Source organism: Lactuca virosa, chromosome 6 (assembly GCF_052849685.1).
Source record: "Lactuca virosa cultivar CGN04683 chromosome 6, Lactuca_virosa_CGN04683_v6, whole genome shotgun sequence".
NCBI lineage: Eukaryota > Viridiplantae > Streptophyta > Magnoliopsida > Asterales > Asteraceae > Lactuca > Lactuca virosa.
The window spans coordinates 212,564,123-212,585,121 of record NC_136431.1 but is presented as its reverse complement, the minus strand read 5'-3'; the positions used below and the strand labels follow the sequence as shown (position 1 = coordinate 212,585,121).

The 20,999-nt window shown below is 35.5% G+C and overlaps 2 protein-coding genes and 1 pseudogene across 5 annotated transcripts; all 3 read left to right on the top strand.

Annotated features, from left to right (window-relative positions):
- The first annotated feature begins 5,287 nt into the window (after positions 1–5,287).
- Positions 5,288–5,623, top strand: LOC145122271 (NADPH-dependent aldehyde reductase-like protein, chloroplastic pseudogene; annotated as a pseudogene).
- A 3,462-nt stretch (positions 5,624–9,085) lies between these two features.
- On the top strand, positions 9,086–13,049 carry LOC145119978 (monocopper oxidase-like protein SKU5). Its single transcript, XM_079055762.1, has 9 exons — positions 9,086–9,377; positions 9,708–9,817; positions 9,950–10,220; positions 10,303–10,441; positions 10,557–10,923; positions 11,062–11,427; positions 12,286–12,364; positions 12,440–12,639; positions 12,743–13,049. Exons 1-9 carry the CDS (start codon positions 9,231–9,233, stop codon positions 12,837–12,839), a joined length of 1,776 nt encoding a protein of 591 aa, XP_078911888.1. The 5' UTR covers positions 9,086–9,230; the 3' UTR covers positions 12,840–13,049.
- Positions 13,050–13,958: 909 nt separating this feature from the next.
- Positions 13,959–18,241, top strand: LOC145119637 (transcriptional regulator ATRX). Of its 4 annotated transcripts, XM_079055331.1 has the most exons (6): positions 13,959–14,200; positions 14,566–14,698; positions 14,804–14,865; positions 16,148–16,268; positions 16,341–16,919; positions 17,011–18,241. In XM_079055331.1, exons 4-6 carry the CDS (start codon positions 16,161–16,163, stop codon positions 18,079–18,081), a joined length of 1,758 nt encoding a protein of 585 aa, XP_078911457.1. In that variant the 5' UTR covers positions 13,959–14,200; positions 14,566–14,698; positions 14,804–14,865; positions 16,148–16,160; the 3' UTR covers positions 18,082–18,241. The 4 variants fall into 4 exon arrangements, with proteins under 4 accessions (XP_078911457.1, XP_078911456.1, XP_078911455.1 ...); XM_079055330.1 differs by having other exon boundaries at positions 14,600–14,865; XM_079055329.1 differs by having other exon boundaries at positions 14,566–14,865.
- The last annotated feature ends 2,758 nt before the right edge of the window (positions 18,242–20,999 follow it).

Here is a 20,999-nt window from a genome sequence, read left to right as displayed (position 1 = left end):
TCAAATCACTGTTTCTTTGTCTTCTTTTTTTTTATTAGTTTGTAAAACGTTTACATATATATTATGTTTGTTTAAATTACCTCAAACTTTTGCTTATCTTTCTTTGTAAATTAAAGTTTTCATCGTCAATGTTTATAACATTTAATAGTTTTTTATTTACGTCGTAATCGTCAATTTTTATAAAAAATATAAAAAACAACCGAGTAACCGGTTCCGGCGGTTTCGGGACCGGTTCCAAAATCTGAAAAACCGTTGTAACCGGTTCCGGTTCCTACATTTCAAGAACCGCCGGTTCCGGTTCCGGTTCCGGTTCCAGACAATTAAGGCGGGTACCCGCTTATGCTCACCCCTAACTACCACCACCTCCGCTACCAACCACCATATTCATATCTGAATGTCCGTCATCGTCATCAACACCTCCCCCACCATTACCACCACTGCCATGATTTCATAATTGTTTTCGTGTTCCCGATTTCATAATTGTTTTCATTTGAATCTTATATATAATACGAAAAAATTGTTATGTTATAATTATAAAAAATATTGATCGTTATATAATTTATATTTCATATAAAAAACATTGATTGTTATAGTTATAAATAAAATGCAATTAAATATTTAATAAAAATAATTAATTAGTAAATAAACAAAAAAATATATATAATTATCAGCACTCAATACAATTTATAGTTTATTTGCTTTTTTATTATATACTTCGCTTGTTTTCTACATCTAATATATGCCCTTTTAATCACATTTTATTTTATCCCTTAATCATATTTTAATTATAAATATTTTTGATAAATTCGTTTCCGTCTAAAAGTAGATTACGTTTAAACTCGTGTGATTTGCGTTTCATAAAAATATATAAACACAATTTTCATATTTTGCCAAAAAGAATGAATTTCACAGTCTTTGTTAAACCAAAAATTAACTTAACGGTGAACAACATATGGTCAGAATATTTGCAAAATTAAAGATGATCCACAAACTTTTTGTAAAACATTACTTTGTCAAGAAAAAAAGTAGTTTCATAAAATTTTGGCATTTCATAAAGATCCATTTTTCAAGATGAATGTTTTTATTTTGTGATAAATGTTTAAAAGATAGATATTTTATGACAAAGGGTTATTTATTTATTTGTCTAATATTATTTTTCTGCAAATAGCCATTAATTTGTTATATAATGTAACATCCATAAAATTTCATAAAATTTAAAATTTTCAAAACAACCATTTTTCTATAGAAGAGTTTACAAAACCCATTAATTCCAAAACATTATTTTAAAATCAAAACCTTCCTCAACATAGTTTTTAAAACGTTCACATTACCAGAGTTTCCCAGAAATCATAACTCCAAAACGCGAGGATGTGTACGGTTACGCCTTCACCTTGCCACGACCCATTGAAGTACCTGAAACCATAAACCAAAACTGTAAGCACGAAGCTTAGTGAGTTCCCCCAAAGTACTAACACCCAACAGATAACATATACAAATAACATCATGTATACTGAACCTTCATCATGTCTAGACCGCCTCACCAGGCCTACAACCTGTCTGGACCGCTCCTGAGCCTTCAGCATGACTGGACCGCCTCGCAGGGCCTACAACCTATCCGGACCGCTCCCGAGCCTTCGGCATGACTGGACCGCCTCGTAGGGCCTACAGCCTATCCGGATCGCTCGTCGGGCCTTCGGCATGACTGGACCGCCTCGCAGGGCCTTCAGTCTATCGGGGCTGCCTTGGGTCTGTTGGCCTTTAGCACAAAGCAGGGCCGCCTCAACCCGACCACACACACACATGTCGACATGTACATAACACTAAACATATAACCAGTAAACAGATAAACAGGCAGATCTTACAGATCACTAAGCATAGCATCATCCTATCTATCAGGATTCATATTTAACAGATCATAACAACATAGTAACATCCTATCTACCAGGATACCGATCTAATAGATCACTACATCATACAAGCATACGATAAACCAGAATAACAATCCAAAAGGATCGACATTGGTGTCTTCGACCCATAAGCACAGTAAGGAAAACTCACCTCGCACCGCCGAATACACAAACGATCTCTGGTTGTTGGCTGCCAGATCCCCGAATCGCCAGCATCCAACACCCCATCAGCAACTGATTCCATGAACAGTTACGAAAATGACAATCCATCAACATCTAGCCACTGACTCATACTATGAGTCCAATTCGGGGTAAAATACCTTTTTACCCTTCCTCAGGCATGGCTAAAGCTAAGGCCCAACTAATGACAAAAGGCCCGACATCAAAATAAACTCCTTAAGTCTGATTATGGCCCAATTTTCCAAATTGGGCCTAATTCCTTTCATGGCCTTCACTCAAGAAGATCTAGCAAGCCAAAAGCCCAAACCATAAAATCCCAGACGGCCCAACACAACCCAATGTAAACCAAACCTGAATCTTGATCCAAAAAGGCTCAAATTACTTCAAGGCCCACACTTAGCCCAATTTTCCAAATTGGGCCCAACTCCTTATTGGGCCTTATCCAAGGTCTGATTCTCTAATTAGCCCAAAAAAAACACTTATCCAGATAGTCCATTAGGGCCCAAGTATCAAAGCCCAACAGATGGCCCAATCCCCGAAGCCCAAAGCAAAGGAGCCCAAAACAGTCGCATATGCGGGGCGTATGCCGGAGGTACGCTCAGCGTACACGAGACCTCGCATTGACCACCATCGGGGTGGCTGACCGAGTACGCGGGGTGTACTCCTCCCTACGCAGGGCGTACCCTCGCAGATCCAAAAGTCCAATATGTGCTTAATGGCTTAAGCACTTAAGCCCAAATTGCAGATCCATGGTCCAAATGCACAATAGAGTCATAAAGTCTCCAACTTTATGACTTTAGATGTCCAAAAGTTCTTAATACAAGGTCTTAATCCATTAAGACCTTTCTACCAAATGCATGGGACACTTCTAGCCATTGGAACCTCATTTTTATGATTAAGGACCCCTCCAAGGGTTTGAAAGGATAGCTCAAATCATCCAGAACATGCCATGTTCAAAATACCATGCGAGTTGGAGGCTTAGAACTTGCCGAGTTGAGTCATTTTTCAACCTATAAATACCATGCGAGACTCACTCATTTTCGTCACACCTCAACCCTTTTTCTCTCTCTCTCTCTCTCTCTCTAAACCTCCCCAACCTTTAGTAACTTCTAAGTGCTAGAGGAAAGCCCTAGGAGCGCCAGAAGGCTCTGAGAAAAAGAGCTTTTCGGCTTGGAAGTTCTGTCCCCGCAGAACCCGGTTCCTAGCCAAACCCCGGTAAGTGAGATATGCTTACCCTATAACTTATGTTTAAGTTTATTATCGTTATTATAAACTTATAAACAATAAATATATTATAAAATATAATATACAAAGTGTTATTATAATATCTTATAACTACTCGCACTACGGGGAATCTGGTTTGAAGGGCCGCATAGGGTTGTTTGATTTTAGAAGTGTTATAATGCCAAAATGGCCATGCCCTCCGGTGTTTCATGTATGGCCCTTGTCTGTACATAGTGGTTGAAAAGTATTGTTTAACACTTATAAAACAATATCGCTCGTAAATAGTCGCTATAAATAATAGATTAAATCTAGCGGTAATGATACTAGGTTTCGCCGAAGAAAAATAGAATTGTTAGAAGCGAAGCGCTTCCCGATTTTGGAATCATCACTTTAACAAGTGAGTGCATAGTCCCTTTCATGAAAATGATTTTAAAACAAGTATTAATTAAAGTATTAAATATCTGTTAAAGAGTTTATGTGTGTGTGCATAGTCCATTTCATGAACATGATTTTAATACAAATATTAATTAAAGTATTAAATATATGTTCGTGTGTGAAATATTTGATATTGCCTGAAATACATGTTAAGAGCATATCTGATAATATATGATGATTTAGGATACAGAGTAAACCTAAAATAATTAAGAGGAATATTGGGTAGTATCTCCTTATGAGTATGAGTGAGATATACACGAAGGGTAGAACTTTAAAACTTGTCATTGATCCGAGAGCATGGATTAGACTTAGTTATTTGTTCTTAGTCCGAGAGTACGGAGAGGACATAGTTATTTGTCATTAATCTGAGAGCATGGATTAGACATAGTCAATTGTCCCTAGTCCGAGAGTATGGAATAAGCATAATTATTGATCCGGGAGCATGGATTAGACATACCCGATCCGTGAGTATGGATTAGGTAAAGAAGTTAATTTTAGATTCGGGAGTATGGATTAGGTAAAGAGGTTAATTTTAGATCCAGGAGTATGGATTAGGTAAAGTGGTTAATTTTAGATCCGAGAGTATAGATCGTGTCGTTGTAAGGATCGACGGGGTGGGGTAAAAATTGCTTATATGAGGTGAAATTGTATATGTTGTGAGTTCTAAAACACACACACACACACAAATATATATATATATATATATATATATATATATATATATAACATTGTGGGATTGAAATCCCTATGTACTCACCATGTTTCCCAACGTGACCCACTTAGTTTATTTGTACCACAGGTATCGATACGAAACTACTTTACACTGAGAGATTAAAGGAGATGTAGATCACTAGTGTAAATGAATGTAAGATCTGTTTATGTTTATGTTTATATATTGACGATGACATCCCAAAGTTTTAATATAAACAAAATACATTTCTTCGGAAATGTTTTGATAATATGTTTATCATGTTTTTCTGGGAACAAATTCCGCAATATTATTCTTTAAAAATGAATACTCTGATTTTCAAGTAAGCATAAATAAAATTTTTAAAATGACCATGAATTTGGGGATGTCACATGAAGACAACCATTATGATTTGGAGGCTCTTGATCCATGGTCCGAAGCACTGCATTTTGCCCGTACTGCCCCTGTTGGTGTTGCCCCTTTAAAGGTTGAAGCTACTTTAAACATGGTTGTTGTCACTTGGATGTTGTCGCCCCTAACCTCCTTTCATGGCTAAGACTCTTGGTGTCTACAACTATACAACTATGACATTTTTGCCCTTGGTGCTCACAAACTTAGTCGTTAGTTTGGTTTCCATTACAAATCGACAAAATTGCAAGTTTGGTCCCTGTGGTATGTCAAAAATTGGATGTTTGGTCCAAAAAGTTTTGGGGTTGCACCGGTGGTCCAAAAGGTTTGATTTGTTGTGGAACTGGTCCAAAGGCTTAACAGCCGTTTGTGTCCTCTGTTTGTGTGAGGGTATTTCTGTCCAACTTCCAATTCTCCACTCAAACTTCAAGACTCAACAACACCTATGGCTAGTAAAATCACCACAGTCTCACCACCGAAAACCATCCAATCTCAGCCCCTCCAACTGCAGGACCGGGTTGCAATCGTCACCGGCGGCTCTCGCGGTATCGGCAAAGCCATCTCCCTCCACCTAGCATCCCTTGGAGCAAAACTCGTCGTCAATTACACTTCTAATTCCTCTAAAGCAGATCTAGTCGTTTCAGAAATTAATTCCAAATCTCAATCTGAATCCCCACAAGCTGTTTCTTTTAAAGCCGACGTATCAGATCCGATTCAAGTAAAAGCCCTCTTTGATGTAGCTGAATCGATTAGGAGGAAGAGGAGATTGGAACGGGAATGAACCGAAGGCAGTCTAGAAGAAGGCACACGAAGTCAACGAAGGTTCGATCGTTCTTTTGGCTGAAGGAAGGGGGTCTGATGGCTTCTGATTTTTCGTCGATTGATTCGCAATCGGTGATGGCCTCCGGGATTCGACTTAGGCCGAAGAAGAGGAAGGGAAATGAGGAGGCAGCGAGGGGTGTTAGGAGGTGGTAGTCGACGACTCATTCTTCTTCTACTCCAGTCGTGAGGTGCAATGGGGGAAAACGAAGGGCACGGTAGTAGTGACTGGCGCCAGTGGAGGCTGTGTTTGGTGGTCAGGCAACCACGGGGAGGGGAGGTGGAGGCGATCGGTCGTTGGCTGGGAGAAGCACCTCCGGTACTTCACTATTTCACAGAGGAGAAGACGAAAGCAGCAATGACGGCTTAAAGGCGCCTCTTCTGTCTCGAATGGAAGGTATAGTGGTGAGGAATCAAAAGAAGGGGTGTGAATTGACAGAAATACCCTCACACAAACGGAGGGCACAAACGGCTGTTAAGCCTTTGGATAAATTCCACAACAAATCAAACCTTTTGGACCACCGGTGCAACCCCAAAACTTTTTGGACCAAACATCCAATTTTTGACATACCACAGGGACCAAACTTGCAATTTTGTCATTACAAATCTCTAGTCATCATTAAATTTGTCTGGTTTAGTTACACATTCAAGTTTCTTATGGTTTCATTTTCTTTATGTACTATTTTTACCCAGCTCCCTGCTGACTTTCTTTAATATATTACTTTTTGCCGTTAAAAAAAAACATTTTTTTTTCTCAAAATTCTACAAATGTTCTTCGGATTTCGGACCTGTTCTTGAAATTCCAAAGTTTTTTTTTTCGAAATCTGAAATTTTAGTCCGAAATCCATAATGTTGGTCCGAAATGCCCCATTCCAACCAAAGTGGTCATTTAACAAAAAAAAAAAAAGAATTTGAGCTATTTTTTCAAATATACATAAAAAAAAAAAGTGGTTAGATAACTCAATTTGCCAATAGTTTAGCTTCCCATGTGTCTTGATGAAACCGTGATTATGAAGCAAAGTATGCATATGAAACACGCAAAGAAAGATTACGAACATTAATTAACACATAGATTACTGATGTCAGGTGTACGATATATTTTATCTTCCTGTTACTGCTAAAATGCGCGTAGTGGTGTCATTTTGAACTGGCCTTAGCTGTCACCACTGGCCATACAATCCTTCCGTTGCTTTTTGCAGAATTTCGTTTCAGTCCTTAAACAATATACTTATTACAATCTTTTTTCATATTATCATTACTTTTTCAAATTTGGTCCAAAATTGCAATTGAAGCATAGTTATACTTGCTCTTCATGACATCAAAATTTGAGTTAAAAGTCTTAAATTTATGAAAACGTATTAAAATAACAGAAAGTGAATTAGAAATTTTAGAATAAGTCAAAACTTGAGGGGAGGAGAATGTAACTTCATGGCTTCCCTCAATTTTGCTATATGCCCACAGGAAATTGATACCAAAAATCTAAAATTGATACCAAAAATCTATCCCTATCAATCAGACAATTATCATGCATTAATGCATGCCAAGAAAGCTGAAAATGTGTTTTTTCCTTTATACAACATCATAATTTATTTATTATTATTTTTTTGAACCATATTTTTTCCATTCTATTTAAAATGTTAGTTTATTTTAATTTTATTTGTTATAATAATATTTTATATTACAATTACTGTATTGTATTATAATTTTATATAAAAATTTGGTAACATATTGTCCATAACTGGAAAAAAGTTGTTATATTAGTAAATTTTATATAAAAATTTCAATTAAAAATTTTGAAATTATGTTTTGATACAAAATAGTTAATTTGTAATAAGTGTAAAACTAAATTACAAAGATGGCCATTCCATCCAGTTACATTTGTTTCTTGCGCTGCTCATGACCACACGCCTCACACACAAGGGCATGCCTCACACATGAGGGCACAATTGTCTTTCATTCTCACCATTTCCTTTGACGCTGCCTCAAAGTCGTGGGTAATTATGAACATTTAGGCTTACGTCAAGTTTATCATCCCAAGCTTGATTGATCTCTTCATCTTCTTCTACATAAATCTGTAAGAAATAACAATAAAGTCGAATGAGGTCATTCTTCATCTTCTCTTTTCTTCAATCCAGATTAAAGAACAAATGTATTTTCTTGATTAACGATGGTTGTAAATCTTCGTATGATATTGACTATCGACATACGCAGTTAATCTTCTTATGCTACTTGGTTACCGAAGTTCAGACACACACTAACGACGTGTTCTTAGTTATGACCTCCTTTGACATTATTGTTATTTCTTATTGAAGTTGTCGCAATAGAAATATACCTTGTATATTAATATATACCAGAGTTGTAAAAATCCCGACTAGGTCTCGATTAATCTACAATTAATCTCTAGGCGCTACTCGAACGATTAATCTCTGCATACACAATGAGTAAAACAGTAGATAATGATAAAGTTTTAACAGTTTGAAGAAGTTCCATCTCAATATAAATTATTTGAGGTTTGATTAGTGTTGTATTAATCATATTAACTTATTATATTATGATATTAGTTGTATTTACGAAATTTGATATGATATTAGTCATATTTAATTTTTTAAAATTCAACAAATTAGCATGCAATTAATGGTCCCCGATTAGTTCCCGTCTACCCGATTAATCCCTTAACCTAATACACCGACTAGCTAACATCGAACGTTTTTTATGACCTTGCTATATCAAATAGGACATTATCAAGTCGAGTTTATTTATTTAACTTTTTAAATGGTTGCTTTGGGATGTCATTAAAATTGTCTGTTGCCAATTTCATTATATATACCAATGTAGTTTATTAGCAATAACAATGTCCTTTATTAGCAATGTCAAGCTCTTTTTGTCCATATTTCCTTTTTTTTTACGATAACAAAATATCTTACTTGTCAGCTACTTTAGCGAGCATACATTAGATCCAATTTGTTGCAGCATAGATTCCGTTGTTTTAACAACATCAAAACATCATACATGTCTACTAGTTTTAACTTCTAACTAACATGATCATTGTATTCTTTCTGCAATATCATAACACAATGAATTCTTTTTGCACTATAGTTTTTATTCACATACATTATTAACAATGTGGGGAGGAAGAAAATTAGAATAAAAAAGTCATATATAGAGAATTTCATTAAATGATGAGAGAAAAGACTATTATGCCCTTTGCAGTGGTCATGACTAACAGGAGAAAACAAAGGTAATTTGGACAGAAGGACCATTGGTGCAATATATTACATCCACATGGCTTAGATAGAGATAAAAAAATAAAAGGGACTTGGAGTGCAATCTCAGAATAAACACATGGACCATTTATGTCTAATAAATTTAGTCTAAATTTTGATGATTGCAATAAAAAGAGCCGTTTGTTCTTTGTCCCCACACTAAACGCTTCCCATCTCTCTAAAATTCATTTACTTTCTCTCTGTAGTTGATATGTAAAACCCATTAAAAAGTGCTGAAATTTCATTGATTTCATTGTTTGCCTTCTTTTAGAGCAGCAAAAAACCTTCAAAAGTTCTTTCCCATCCATGGCTACTTCTTCTAGCTTTCTTTCTTGTGCTCTTTTCATCTACATTTCCTTGTTTCTAAGCTTCACTTCAGCTGAAGATCCAACCGTTACATACCATTTTGATATTTCTTACATCACTGCTTCACCTCTTGGAGTCCCGCAACAGGTATACTAGCAGATTTTTGTGATTTCCCCAGTTGGATTTTGTTGATTTTCGAGAACTATGGGTTAGCTGTAGATTCGGTCTTTTTCATTGCATTTTGTGTTTTTATTTTCAACTGGGTTTTCGCTCAATGCTCATCCAACGATTGATGTCTAAGTGTTAAAGCTCTCTTTTTTAGTGTTCGCATGTGGGTTTTGCTAAATTTCTGGCACCAATCGATGGGTTTGTTTAAGATTTTCCTAACATTAGAGATTTTAGCTTCAGATCTGGATTTTGACAATTGTTTAATGAGGATGTTCTTGATGGGGATTGTTATGAATTTAAATCGTGTAGGTTATTGCTATAAATGGGAAATTTCCAGGCCCTACAATAAATTCAACTACCAACAACAACGTTGTTGTCAATGTGAGGAACAAATTAGATGAAGACCTTCTTCTTACTTGGTAATATTCGTATACTATCATTGTTAAATCAGAAATCTTGTAATGAATACTCACAAATCCAGATTGAAATATGGTAAATCGAACGAATTTGAAAGATGTATGATTGAATCGTATATCTCTCTCTCGAAACAGGGCCGGCGTACAGCAAAAACGGAGTTCTTGGCAAGATGGTGTTCTTGGTACTACTTGTCCAATACCCCCAAAATGGAACTGGACTTACAACTTTCAAGTTAAAGATCAAATCGGGAGCTACTTCTACTTCCCCTCGCTCAATTTTCAAAGAGCATCCGGTGGATTTGGTGGATTCATAATCAACCCACGCTCCGTCATTCCTATCCCATTTGACAACCCAGCTGGCGATATCACAGTCTTGATAGGTGACTGGTACATAAGAAACCACACAGTAAGTGTTCGATGAAATGCCTCAGTGAACATTTTCACCATTTACGTTGTATAACATAACATTGACTGTTTTGGGTTTGTAGGCTTTAAGACACACTCTTGATGCTGGACGTGATCTTGGAATGCCTGATGGTGTTCTTATCAATGGCAAAGGCCCATATAGATACAATGACGCTCTTGTTCCTGATAAAATCGATCATGAAACCATAAATGTTGAACCAGGTAATGATCACAACCCACATCTCACAACTCACAACTCACAACATCAATGAAATGTTTATTAATCTTTCTTTACTCATTACAAGTTGTTAAAGATCTTTAACTTTATAATCTTCAGGCAAAACGTATCGCATTCGTGTGAGCAATGTTGGAGTATCAACTAGTTTGAACTTTAGAATTCAAAACCATAACTTGCTTTTAGCAGAAACAGAGGGCTCATATACAGTGCAACAAAACTATACAAGCTTAGACATACATGTGGGACAAACATACTCCTTTTTAGTCACAATGGATCAAAATGCAAGTAGTGATTACTACATTGTTGCTAGTGCAAGATTTGTTAATGAGTCCACCTGGCAACGTGTTACTGGTGTTGGTATCTTGCATTACTCCAATTCCAAAGGGAAAGCATCTGGTCCTCTTCCTCAACCTCCTCAAGATCAGTTTGACAATACTTTCTCCATGAATCAAGCAAGATCCATTAGGTATGTAATATGTTCACCACTGCTATTATGAGTAAGGAATTATAAGTTATATTGTTTGTTATGCTTAAAGAAATGTAAGTATGTTGCTATTGGTAAAAGGGGTAAAGTACATTGTTAAAACCTTGTTGATTGATGTAGGTGGAATGTGTCAGCTAGTGGGGCCCGCCCAAACCCGCAAGGGTCATTTAGATACGGGTCTATAAATGTGACTGAAGTTTACATACTTAAAAACAAAGCACCCGTGACAATTAATGGGAAAAGAAGGGCAACCCTGAGTGGGATCTCATTTGTGAACCCCACCACACCAATTCGGTTAGCAGATGAGTTTAAAGTTAAGGGAGCGTATAAACTTGATTTTCCAACTGAGCCACTCACGGGACCTTCTAGAATGGAAACATCGGTTATTAATGGAACATATCGTGGATTTATGGAAGTTATATTACAAAACAATGAAACCAAAATGCATAGCTACCATGTGGATGGATATGCGTTTTTTGTTGTTGGGTATGTGAATTTTTTTATGTTTTGTAAAGTTTTATTGGGTGAATTAGAAAAGAAAAAATTGTTGTAGTTTGGGAAGTTTAACCTCTAATACTTTGTTTTTTCCAATCAAACGGTAGAAATTACCGATGAAACCTGTTATATCAGGTTTCATCGATAATTTTCCAAATTAACCATTTTGACAAGTAGACATTGTCAAAATGGTTAATTTGAAAAAATGTTGGAATTTTTTATGGTTTGATTGGAAAAAATTAGTTATAAGTGGTTAAATTAACCATTTTGACATGTTATATCAAGGTTTCACAAGTAATTTGTTATGTCAAAATGGTTAATTTGAGAAAATATCAGAATTTTTGTGGAAAAAATAAGGGTTAATCTCAAAAAAAGACCTAATATTGTGTTTTTTTCGGATTAAACCTCAAATTTATTTTTTGCCTGAAAAAAAAACCTTGTATTTTTTCATTTTTCCCGATTTGGTCATTTTTTGCCAAAAAAAATTGTAAAATGTGAGGGTTTTTTCGAGAAAAACTAACAAAAGTTGAGGGTTTATTTGGAAGCATTTAGAAGGTTGAAGGTTTTTTTCGGAAAAAAAATTCAAAGTTGAGGGCTTTTTTCGGAAAAAATAAAAAAATACAAGGTCTGTTTTAGGCAAAAAATAATTTTGAGGTTTAATCCGGAAAAACACAAAATATAAGGGTTTTTATTTATTTATTTATTTTTTTTAAAAGAATGGACTTTTGTAAACTACAAAATTGCCCAAAACATAATGGACTTTTGTAATTTTCAAGTTTTATATTATTATTATTATACTTGAAAATGTTTTGTGATGTTTTTATATTGATGCTTGTTATTTGATCTTAGAATGGGGTATGGTGAGTGGACAAGTGATAGCAGGGGACAATACAATAAGTGGGATGGTATTGCTCGTGCAACAACACAGGTATTTTTTTTTTTTAAAAGAATGTATAACTTTTAAAAAATTATAATGGTTTATAATTTTATATAATATATGTAGGTGTATCCTGGCGCATGGACAGCAGTCTTGATCTCTCTTGACAACGTAGGAATTTGGAATCTAAGAACAGAAAATCTCGACTCATGGTATCTTGGTCAAGAAACATATATTAGGATTGTTAATCCTGAAAAAAACAACAAAACAGAGTTGCCAATTCCCGATAATGCCCTTTTCTGTGGTGCCCTTAGCCGTATGCAAAAGTAAGTAGTAGTGAAAATTATTTTCTTCATTTGCTTTCACGTCTTTTTGATTTAAATTGATGTTTGTTTGTTGAAATTGAAATTAATGAAAATTATTTTTCAGGCCACAAGATATTTCTTCCGGATTAAAAGGGCATGGATCGATAGTGGTGTTGAGTTTGAGTCTGCTAATGGCGATTTTGAGTGGTTTTGTGGTCTAATTGATTGAATCTTTAATTATGTTGCGTTTAGTTATTTGGTAAATTCCTAGGAATTGGTGTTTTAGGTTGTGGGGATTTCTTCTCATCATTCTTTTATTCTACTTAATTGGTTGTGTTTGTGTAGTTGAGGGGGATGTTGTGTAAAATGTCGTATTTAATCTTTATAAGCAATATGCTAAATTATTTGAAAGAAAAAAAGAGTTTTTGTTATTGTTGATTATAATGAAATGTTGATGCTAATTTTTTCTTTTATCTCATTGTTTTAAGAATTTGATTATTATTACATTTGTCCAACTCATAAACTTTCAATATATAATAGGCCCTAATCCTAAGTTTTAGCATTTTGTAAACATTTTAAATAATTATTTTTATTTTGACTATTATATTTATTCTGTAAATCTAAGTTTAAAATTATCATATATATATATCCTTTATAAAATTTCAAAATATCATATTTATCTATTATAAATTTCAAAATATCATATTTATCTAAAAGTCCTTAGATGAAAAATAAAATCCTAACGAAGCAATTCCATACCATCGTTGCTTTTATTTTATTAAATGGTTAGATTAGTTGTATTTATTAAGGATAGTAAAAAAAATCAAAACCAAATAAAAAATGGATTAACTGTTCGGGTTATTTAGTTTTTGCCTTTTGGGTTGCTTATTCGGTTAACCGCAAAATGTATAATCTTTTAGTTGTTTCGGTTAATGGTTTGTTAATTGTTAAACCGATTAATCTGAATCAAATTAATAAAAAAAATTCAAGGGTGTTGGTGTTTGAGATTGTTTTTTCAAAATAACTTATTGATTTTTTGAAAAAGATAAATCAAAAATAATGTTTTGACAAACTTAGAATCACTTTTGAAATATGAGTTTCAAAAAGGAGATTATGAAAAAACATATAAAACTTTGATTTTTTCATTGATTTGGTTTTTTTGGTTAAAATAGCTTCAAAAAGAAAAATTTAAGGGATTTTAAGCTAAATATTTTTTAACTTATTTACTAGTTGACTTTTATCATTATTTATTCCAATATTTTTTATTTATTTTTAAATAAACTCATTTTACAATCAGGTAAGTCGATAAACATTTTTGCTTACTCACAAACACCCTGTCAATGTCGTAGTGATGTAAACAGAGTAGTTACTTTTCATTATCAAGTCGGGAGGGGAAAGGGGAAACACCAAATTAGGTCGTCTTGACCACCGATTTCATTTTCTCTTGTCGAGTCGTCGGCGTCATCAACCTCACCTCCGAGGCTCCAACTTCTTCTCCGCCGCAAGCCAGTCCACTATCCCACCTTCATTCAGAAACCGACGGGAAGCCGAAGCCCAATTGTAGCTGCCAGCTACCATTTAGGTCAGAAGCCTGCCCCTCTTTCTTCGTGTCTCCATGTCACTTAGACTATGTGTTTGTGTTTTTATATGACATCGGGTAGCTGTGATGATATTTGATTTCTGTTTGTTTGTGTGTTTATACTTTATATCAATCTGTAACTGTGATGATACTTGATTTGTGTGTGTTTGTGTGTTTATATCAATCTGCAACTGTGTTTATATCAATATTGGGTTGTCTTTTGTGTGGGGTCTGGAATAAATCAGAAAAAGAGAATTGCATCAGTAAACGTCTTGATCAATCTGTAATCTGTAACTGTGTATATATAAATCTTAGATTTGTGTGTGTTTGTGTGTTTATATCAGTCTGTAACTTTTGTATCTTCTCAGCTTATGTTCTAGAATGAGACAATTTAAAATGCAGCTAACAACTGAGTATGGCTTGGGTGCTCTTTAAACGTCTTGATCTGTAGCTAAAAAGGTTGATTTGATATGTTCAGATTTCAGAAGAATTTGCTTCATAGTTAAGTTTCTGGCGATAATTCTGCACCTCTTGATTTGCTACAATATTTCTGTGGGGTTTATGTTTTCTGTTCATTGCATTTATAGCTTCTTTTTATGTTTAAAGGGGATTATGCTTCTATATGGTTGATAAAGACTACGATTTACATCTAAGTGGTTGCTAATTCGGTAATTCCCTATTTGCATTCTGAATAAGGTTCATAACAAACACATTTTTAAAGTGTTTGTACAATTTGAGTAATAGTGTAAATAGTCTAATTACCAATACATAATTAGTAGTAATTATGGTGAAAGAAGTTGTGCCCAATTACCTCTCTACTCCTTTGAGATTCAAATTTTAAACCTAGTGAGCTTTATATTCAAAGTAAACATGAATGCTTATGCATTTAATACCTATTTTTTGTACATGAAGTATTTTTTTTCAAATTTTCTTCAATAGCTAAGTTCATTCAGATCAACAAATAAATTGAAAAATAGTTTGATTGACCTTCAAAAGTCAGATGGGAGGACTTAATTGAGTCTTTACTTTGTCTTCCAGGAATACCACAAAATCTGTCCATGTCGTGTATATATATTTTTAGGTGTAAAAATTAAAAGTCAATGAGATTAGTAGTGCTTCCTCCATTATAATATATAGTGATAATTACTGGAGGGGGCAAAATCGGTAATTTTTTAATATGGACCAAACTGGGCCTGATGAGGTTAGGTTGATCCACTAATACTTTTTTTTTTCGAAACAGCAAAGCATTTATATATAAAAAACCACCATTAGCAAGAAGCTAAGGTGAAAATACAGGGAATACAAGAAAACTGGGGATATTTAGCCATCAAATGGAGAACAACTCCATTCTGTCCAGCTTTTTCCCCAATTACCCCTGAATTTAAACCACTGTTTGACCCTTTCTATCTTTATACAATCTTGTAGATTTTACCAATTTAACCTTGGAATTGAAGTCTAAACCAAAATAACCCCCCCATTTTAGGTAAATGGGTGAAAATTGTCACCTCAGTAATAATCTACACATGTGCTTATATTTTCTTATTAAAATCAGGTTGATGTTTTTAGCAATTTTGGTTGGTAGGGTTATAAACGAGTCGAGCTTTTATTGACTTATTCAATCTTGACTTCTTAGCCTTTCATATTCAAAGTTGATGTTCTTTTTAAATAATCTGTGACATATTTATATCACATAAATATTTCACTGTTAGTATTTATTTCAAAGAAAAACTGTATAAATATCATTTTTTTTTCCGAAAATGTTAAATTATGTAAATCTTGGAATTGGAAAAGTAGTCACTTTGACTCACAAGTCAAAGCAAACCTCCTTTCTTGGAAATGAGGTAGTGCTATATTTCTCCATTAACAATCATCAAATAATGTCTATATTCATTTGTGGAAAATGAATATATATTTTCTTTTCCATGAATCATTTTAAATTCAATCTATCAGGAATAAAAATATCATGGAGGACAAAACAGTCAAAACAATCGATTTTCTTCGTGCACGATTACTAGCAGAAAGATCTGTCTCAAGAACAGCAAGACAACGAGCTTACGAATTGTCAAAAAGGGTATAACCAATTTTTTTTTTGTTTATCTTTTTCCTTTTTTTTTTCAAAATCTTATAAATTGTTTTGCATCAGGTATCAGAGTTAGAAAAGCAGCTGAAATACATATCCCTTCAAAGAAAAAAAGCAGAAAAAGCAACAGTAGATGTTCTTCTAATTTTAGAAAACCATGGCAGAAACGATCTTTCTGAACAATTCAATTCAAGCTCAGATGAAGACGAAATATCCAGTCAGCATGCTGAAACAGAAACATCAACACAACTACAACATGTGAAATCAAAACCCCAGGAAAGTGAATTCTCAAGCTCCGAGGTTGAATCTTCTAGAAGCTTATCCTGGAAAAGCAGTAAAAATTCCTCCTCACGTTTTCTTGAAAAAAAATACACAGAAGCTTCTAGAAGAAGACGTAGTAATAGCTTTACATCAACCGGTTCTTCACCAAGACGCGTTGGTAAATCATGTCGCCAGATCAGACACAGAGAACATAGGGCACAAAATGATGACGTGGCACAAAATGAAGGGCGGGAAAGTGTGAAAAATGATGGAAGTGAAAAAGACATGGAAAGGGCGTTGGAACGTCAAGCTCAATTTATAGCGCGATATGAAGCAGAGGAAAAGGCTCAAAGAGAATGGGAGGATAAATTTAGAGAGAATGTATGTCATCTCATTTCTTTACTTTTTATTATGCATGTCATGACATGACAGGTTAGTATTGTGTTTATTTAATGTTCATGAGTATGTGCAGGACTGGTGTGACCCTGGGACCCACTCAGATGTAACAGAGGAAAGAGACGAAATTAAGGGTGCAGCTCCTCCGGTAATACCATCACCTTGCTGTAATGACAAAACTACCCCTGGAAGTGGAAGTGAAGAAATTGATGCCAAATTAAGTGAAGAACCCAACATCAAGATAGAGACTGAAGACCCAAAGAACAGTGACATGGACAACAATGTCTATGTGTCAGATAATCAAATTCAAAACCATCCACAGCCTTCAGATTTCATCCCAGGACACGTGTCATCTTCTCAAAACAGTGGCTTGTTGTATAAAGGTGAACAAACTTCAGGTAATAAGTCAAATGAAACTAACGTTGGAACTCATGAAAATTCGGGTGAATTGGGATCTGTTCTTGAGGCGCTTCAACAGGCTAAATTATCACTTAGATCCCTTGAAAAAATTCCATTGTTACAAAATGGTCCCTCTGTTCCTACGTACAGATCCATGGAGAAATTCCCTGTTCCTTTCAGCTCTGTTGGGCTTTTCAGGTTACCAATTGAGTATGAATATGGAGCTGGAGTTAATAATAATAATAATAACGCCTTAACTTATGATTCTAGATTAAGTTTGACTAGTCAACAACACACTGGGCCTTCTGGAGGTCAACTTGGTCAATTTATTACAGAATCCTTTTCTAGTTCATCTGCGTCTCTTGATGATCGATTTCGCATGGTCCCCACCTTCCCTTACCAAGAAACCGGCCCGTCTGCCCTTGACCCAAGATTCGGTGTGGGCCCACCTGCCCGTGACCCAAGATTGGATGTGGGTTTTGGCCTGTCTGCCCGTGATCCAAGATTTGATGTGGGCGCCTGTGACCCAAGATTGGATGTGGGTTTTGGCCCGTCTGCCAATGATCCAAGATCAAATGTGGGTTTGGGCATGTCTGGCCGTGATCCAAGATTTGATATGGGTGCCCGTGACCCAAGGTTGGATGCGGGTTTGGGTCAGGCTGCCCGTGATTCGCGATTGGAAATGGGCCCGACTTTTCAAGCCCGTTCATTATATGGTGATTATATCCGACCAAATATGTACAAGTAAGATTGCATGGAACAATGTGTATAGTTTTTAATATGTTTGGTAGTTAAAAGGTGGGTTTCTTTGTTTTTTGTTGGGTTCTGAATTTATAAGCTAATTATACAATATACTTGTATCATTGTGATTTGTGAAATAGACTAGATGTATTCATGTTGTAGATTCATCGGTATCTGTGTTGATTTGACACCAGTTATTATATTAAAGTTTGACTTTTAAATACAATTTGAAAAAAAGAATGTTTGAATTATGTAATTCATGTTCTTAAGCAATGGAGCCTATATGGCATAACAAACACGTGTCCTGTAGCATGACAAACTGGCAAAGAGACTCGACACTACTACCGAGTCTCTCTCCTTCCTCTCTACTCACAACTCTCTCTCTCTCTCTCTCTTTCTCTCTCTCTCTCTCTCTCTCTCATAGTCTTCTGTACGGCTGTCATGGTCATCCCATGGTCTTTCATACATGTGTCATGGACCTTTCATGATCTTTTATATAAGTGCCATGGTCATCCCATGGTCTTTCATGCTAAAGTTACAAAAACAGTCTAGCAACTTACATAGTATAGTGAGAAGACTCATCTGAGCTACTCAACAAAACTCAACATCTACCTCAACAACAAAACAACTACCCAAGCTACCTAACACCAAACTAAGACCATTCCTTAGCCAGAAATTCAATTCTACCCAAATTTGACAAAGTCAACTCAGTGGACCACCACACCGTGGCCAAATCAGGACAAAAAAAAATCAAGAGGTAGAGCACCACCATGCCGTGGGCCTTCCTTGGCCACGTCGTGGTCTCTGGCAAAATGCCATTTTTCCTTCATCAAGAGCTTAATCCATAAAGACCAAGGCTCAGAATATCAGATCTGGTACCTAATAGCTTTATAATGGATAAACTTTCTAATTTTATCCATTAGAATGGTCCAAACAACCAAAATCTATATTTTAAGTCTCAAAGGGACAAAAAATGCATCTTTCTCAACTTAATCCATTAAATCCAAAGTCTCCAACCTTCATATTTGAATCAATATGATGTTTAGATGGATAAAGTTTCAAGCTTTATCCATAATAATGCCATAAACTGTCAAGATCTAAACTTTAATACACAAAAATGACCTAAACGAGCAAGATAACTTGTATGGATTAAAGGGAAGACAAAAGATCATAACTTTCCTAGTCCATGAGGTCCAAGAAACATTCCAAACTGATTAAAAGATGTTGGAGTCCACTCAACTCCAAGACCAGCCATAAAATGGACCAAAAGTGCCAAAAACCACAAATGACAAGATCTAATGAACTAAAGAGCAAGATATGGACTTTATACTCACAAATGGAGTGAATCTGATGGGTCCAAACTGGTAACAACATTCCTTGCAACCAAAAGAACTTTCTTGATCTTCAAGCTTCATCAAAACACCACCAAAAGCATCCAAAAGAGGAGAGATGAGATGTAAGGAGCTTAATCTAAGAAGGGTGGCTAAGGTTTGCTAAAAATAGGGTTTCTTGGTGCAATGGAGGATGGAAAATGACCTAAAACAAGGGGTTGAAAACCTTAAATACGAGTTAAACCCTAATTTAATGGGTTTGGGCTCCATAGCGTTCCACACTGTGGAGAACCCGATTTTCCCACAATCCATTTCAACTCCAAACAGCCATAACTTCTTCTTATCAACTCCATTTTTAGTGATCTTTATATGCAACCGAAGGTATTGAAAAGCCCCATATTTATATCTAATTACTTTTGACTTAATGAATATCGAACTTAATCAAGGAGTCCAAATATAGCTTTCCAATTCTACCCTTTGGATCTAAAATACAATTTAAGAGCTTAACTCACTTAACCAATAATATCCACGTCCAATAAGGTCTAAAATTTATTCCATTAAAGCCCAAGGCCTTTGCATGCTCGAATTATGGTCCAAAATCCCAAAATAAGAAACATCCCTAAACTAGATGTTACAACTCTCCCCCACTTAAACCAGATTTCGTCCTCGAAATCCATCTCGGTTAGAATTTCTAAAAATAGCACCAACACAATCCATATGCTCCCTCTAATCGCTTTATAAAAATTAAAGCACCCATAAAGAAAACTCAAGAGACCACTCGGAACCCAACTAATGCCAACAAACAACCCAACACTTGAAAACACTCAACTGCAAGACTACCGCTCCTTCCCCAACTATAAGACCCAACTCAGAGCGGAAACCACTCCAACCATGAAACTCTCAAAATTGCAACTACACACCAACTCTAGCATCATACTTCACAAAACTGGGAATCCATAAGCCTAAAACTCCAGAAACCATACCTAAGGACTGATGGTCGCCCATCTATCATACCTACCCCTAGTACCTGACTAGGAACACCACCAAACATGCATAACGAACACCCAAAAATCCCGATCGTGAATTCCAACAAATCAGGAAATTATGTCCAATAGACCTCAAATACATACTTGACTTCCTGACAAGTAATCACAAATCCACCGCTTCCACGAGCGTAATAATGGTCAATCCAAGAATCACACGTAGCATCCAATTCCACATCAACTCAGGTGTACAATCACATGACAACCATTCAATACATGTACAACGAACTTCATAACCCGAAGTTTCATAACCAAAACCCAATATTGGTAACCAAACTCCTAATATACAACACATAAGCAAACAGGGGGGGGGGTCTACATGTAACGCCCCGTTTATTTAAATAAAATAATAAATGTAAGTCCCGGACTAATTTGTGAAGAATGTTAGAAGTCGAGGGTTAAAAGTGTAAGTTTCAGATTAGTTTTGTAAGTATTTATGAAGGCAGGGACTAAATGGTAACTAATGGGACTTCTTTTGAAAATATTTTAGAGGCTAAGGGGCTGTTTGGTAAGTTTTGGACTTAAAATGAAATGAATTTATGGAATCGGGG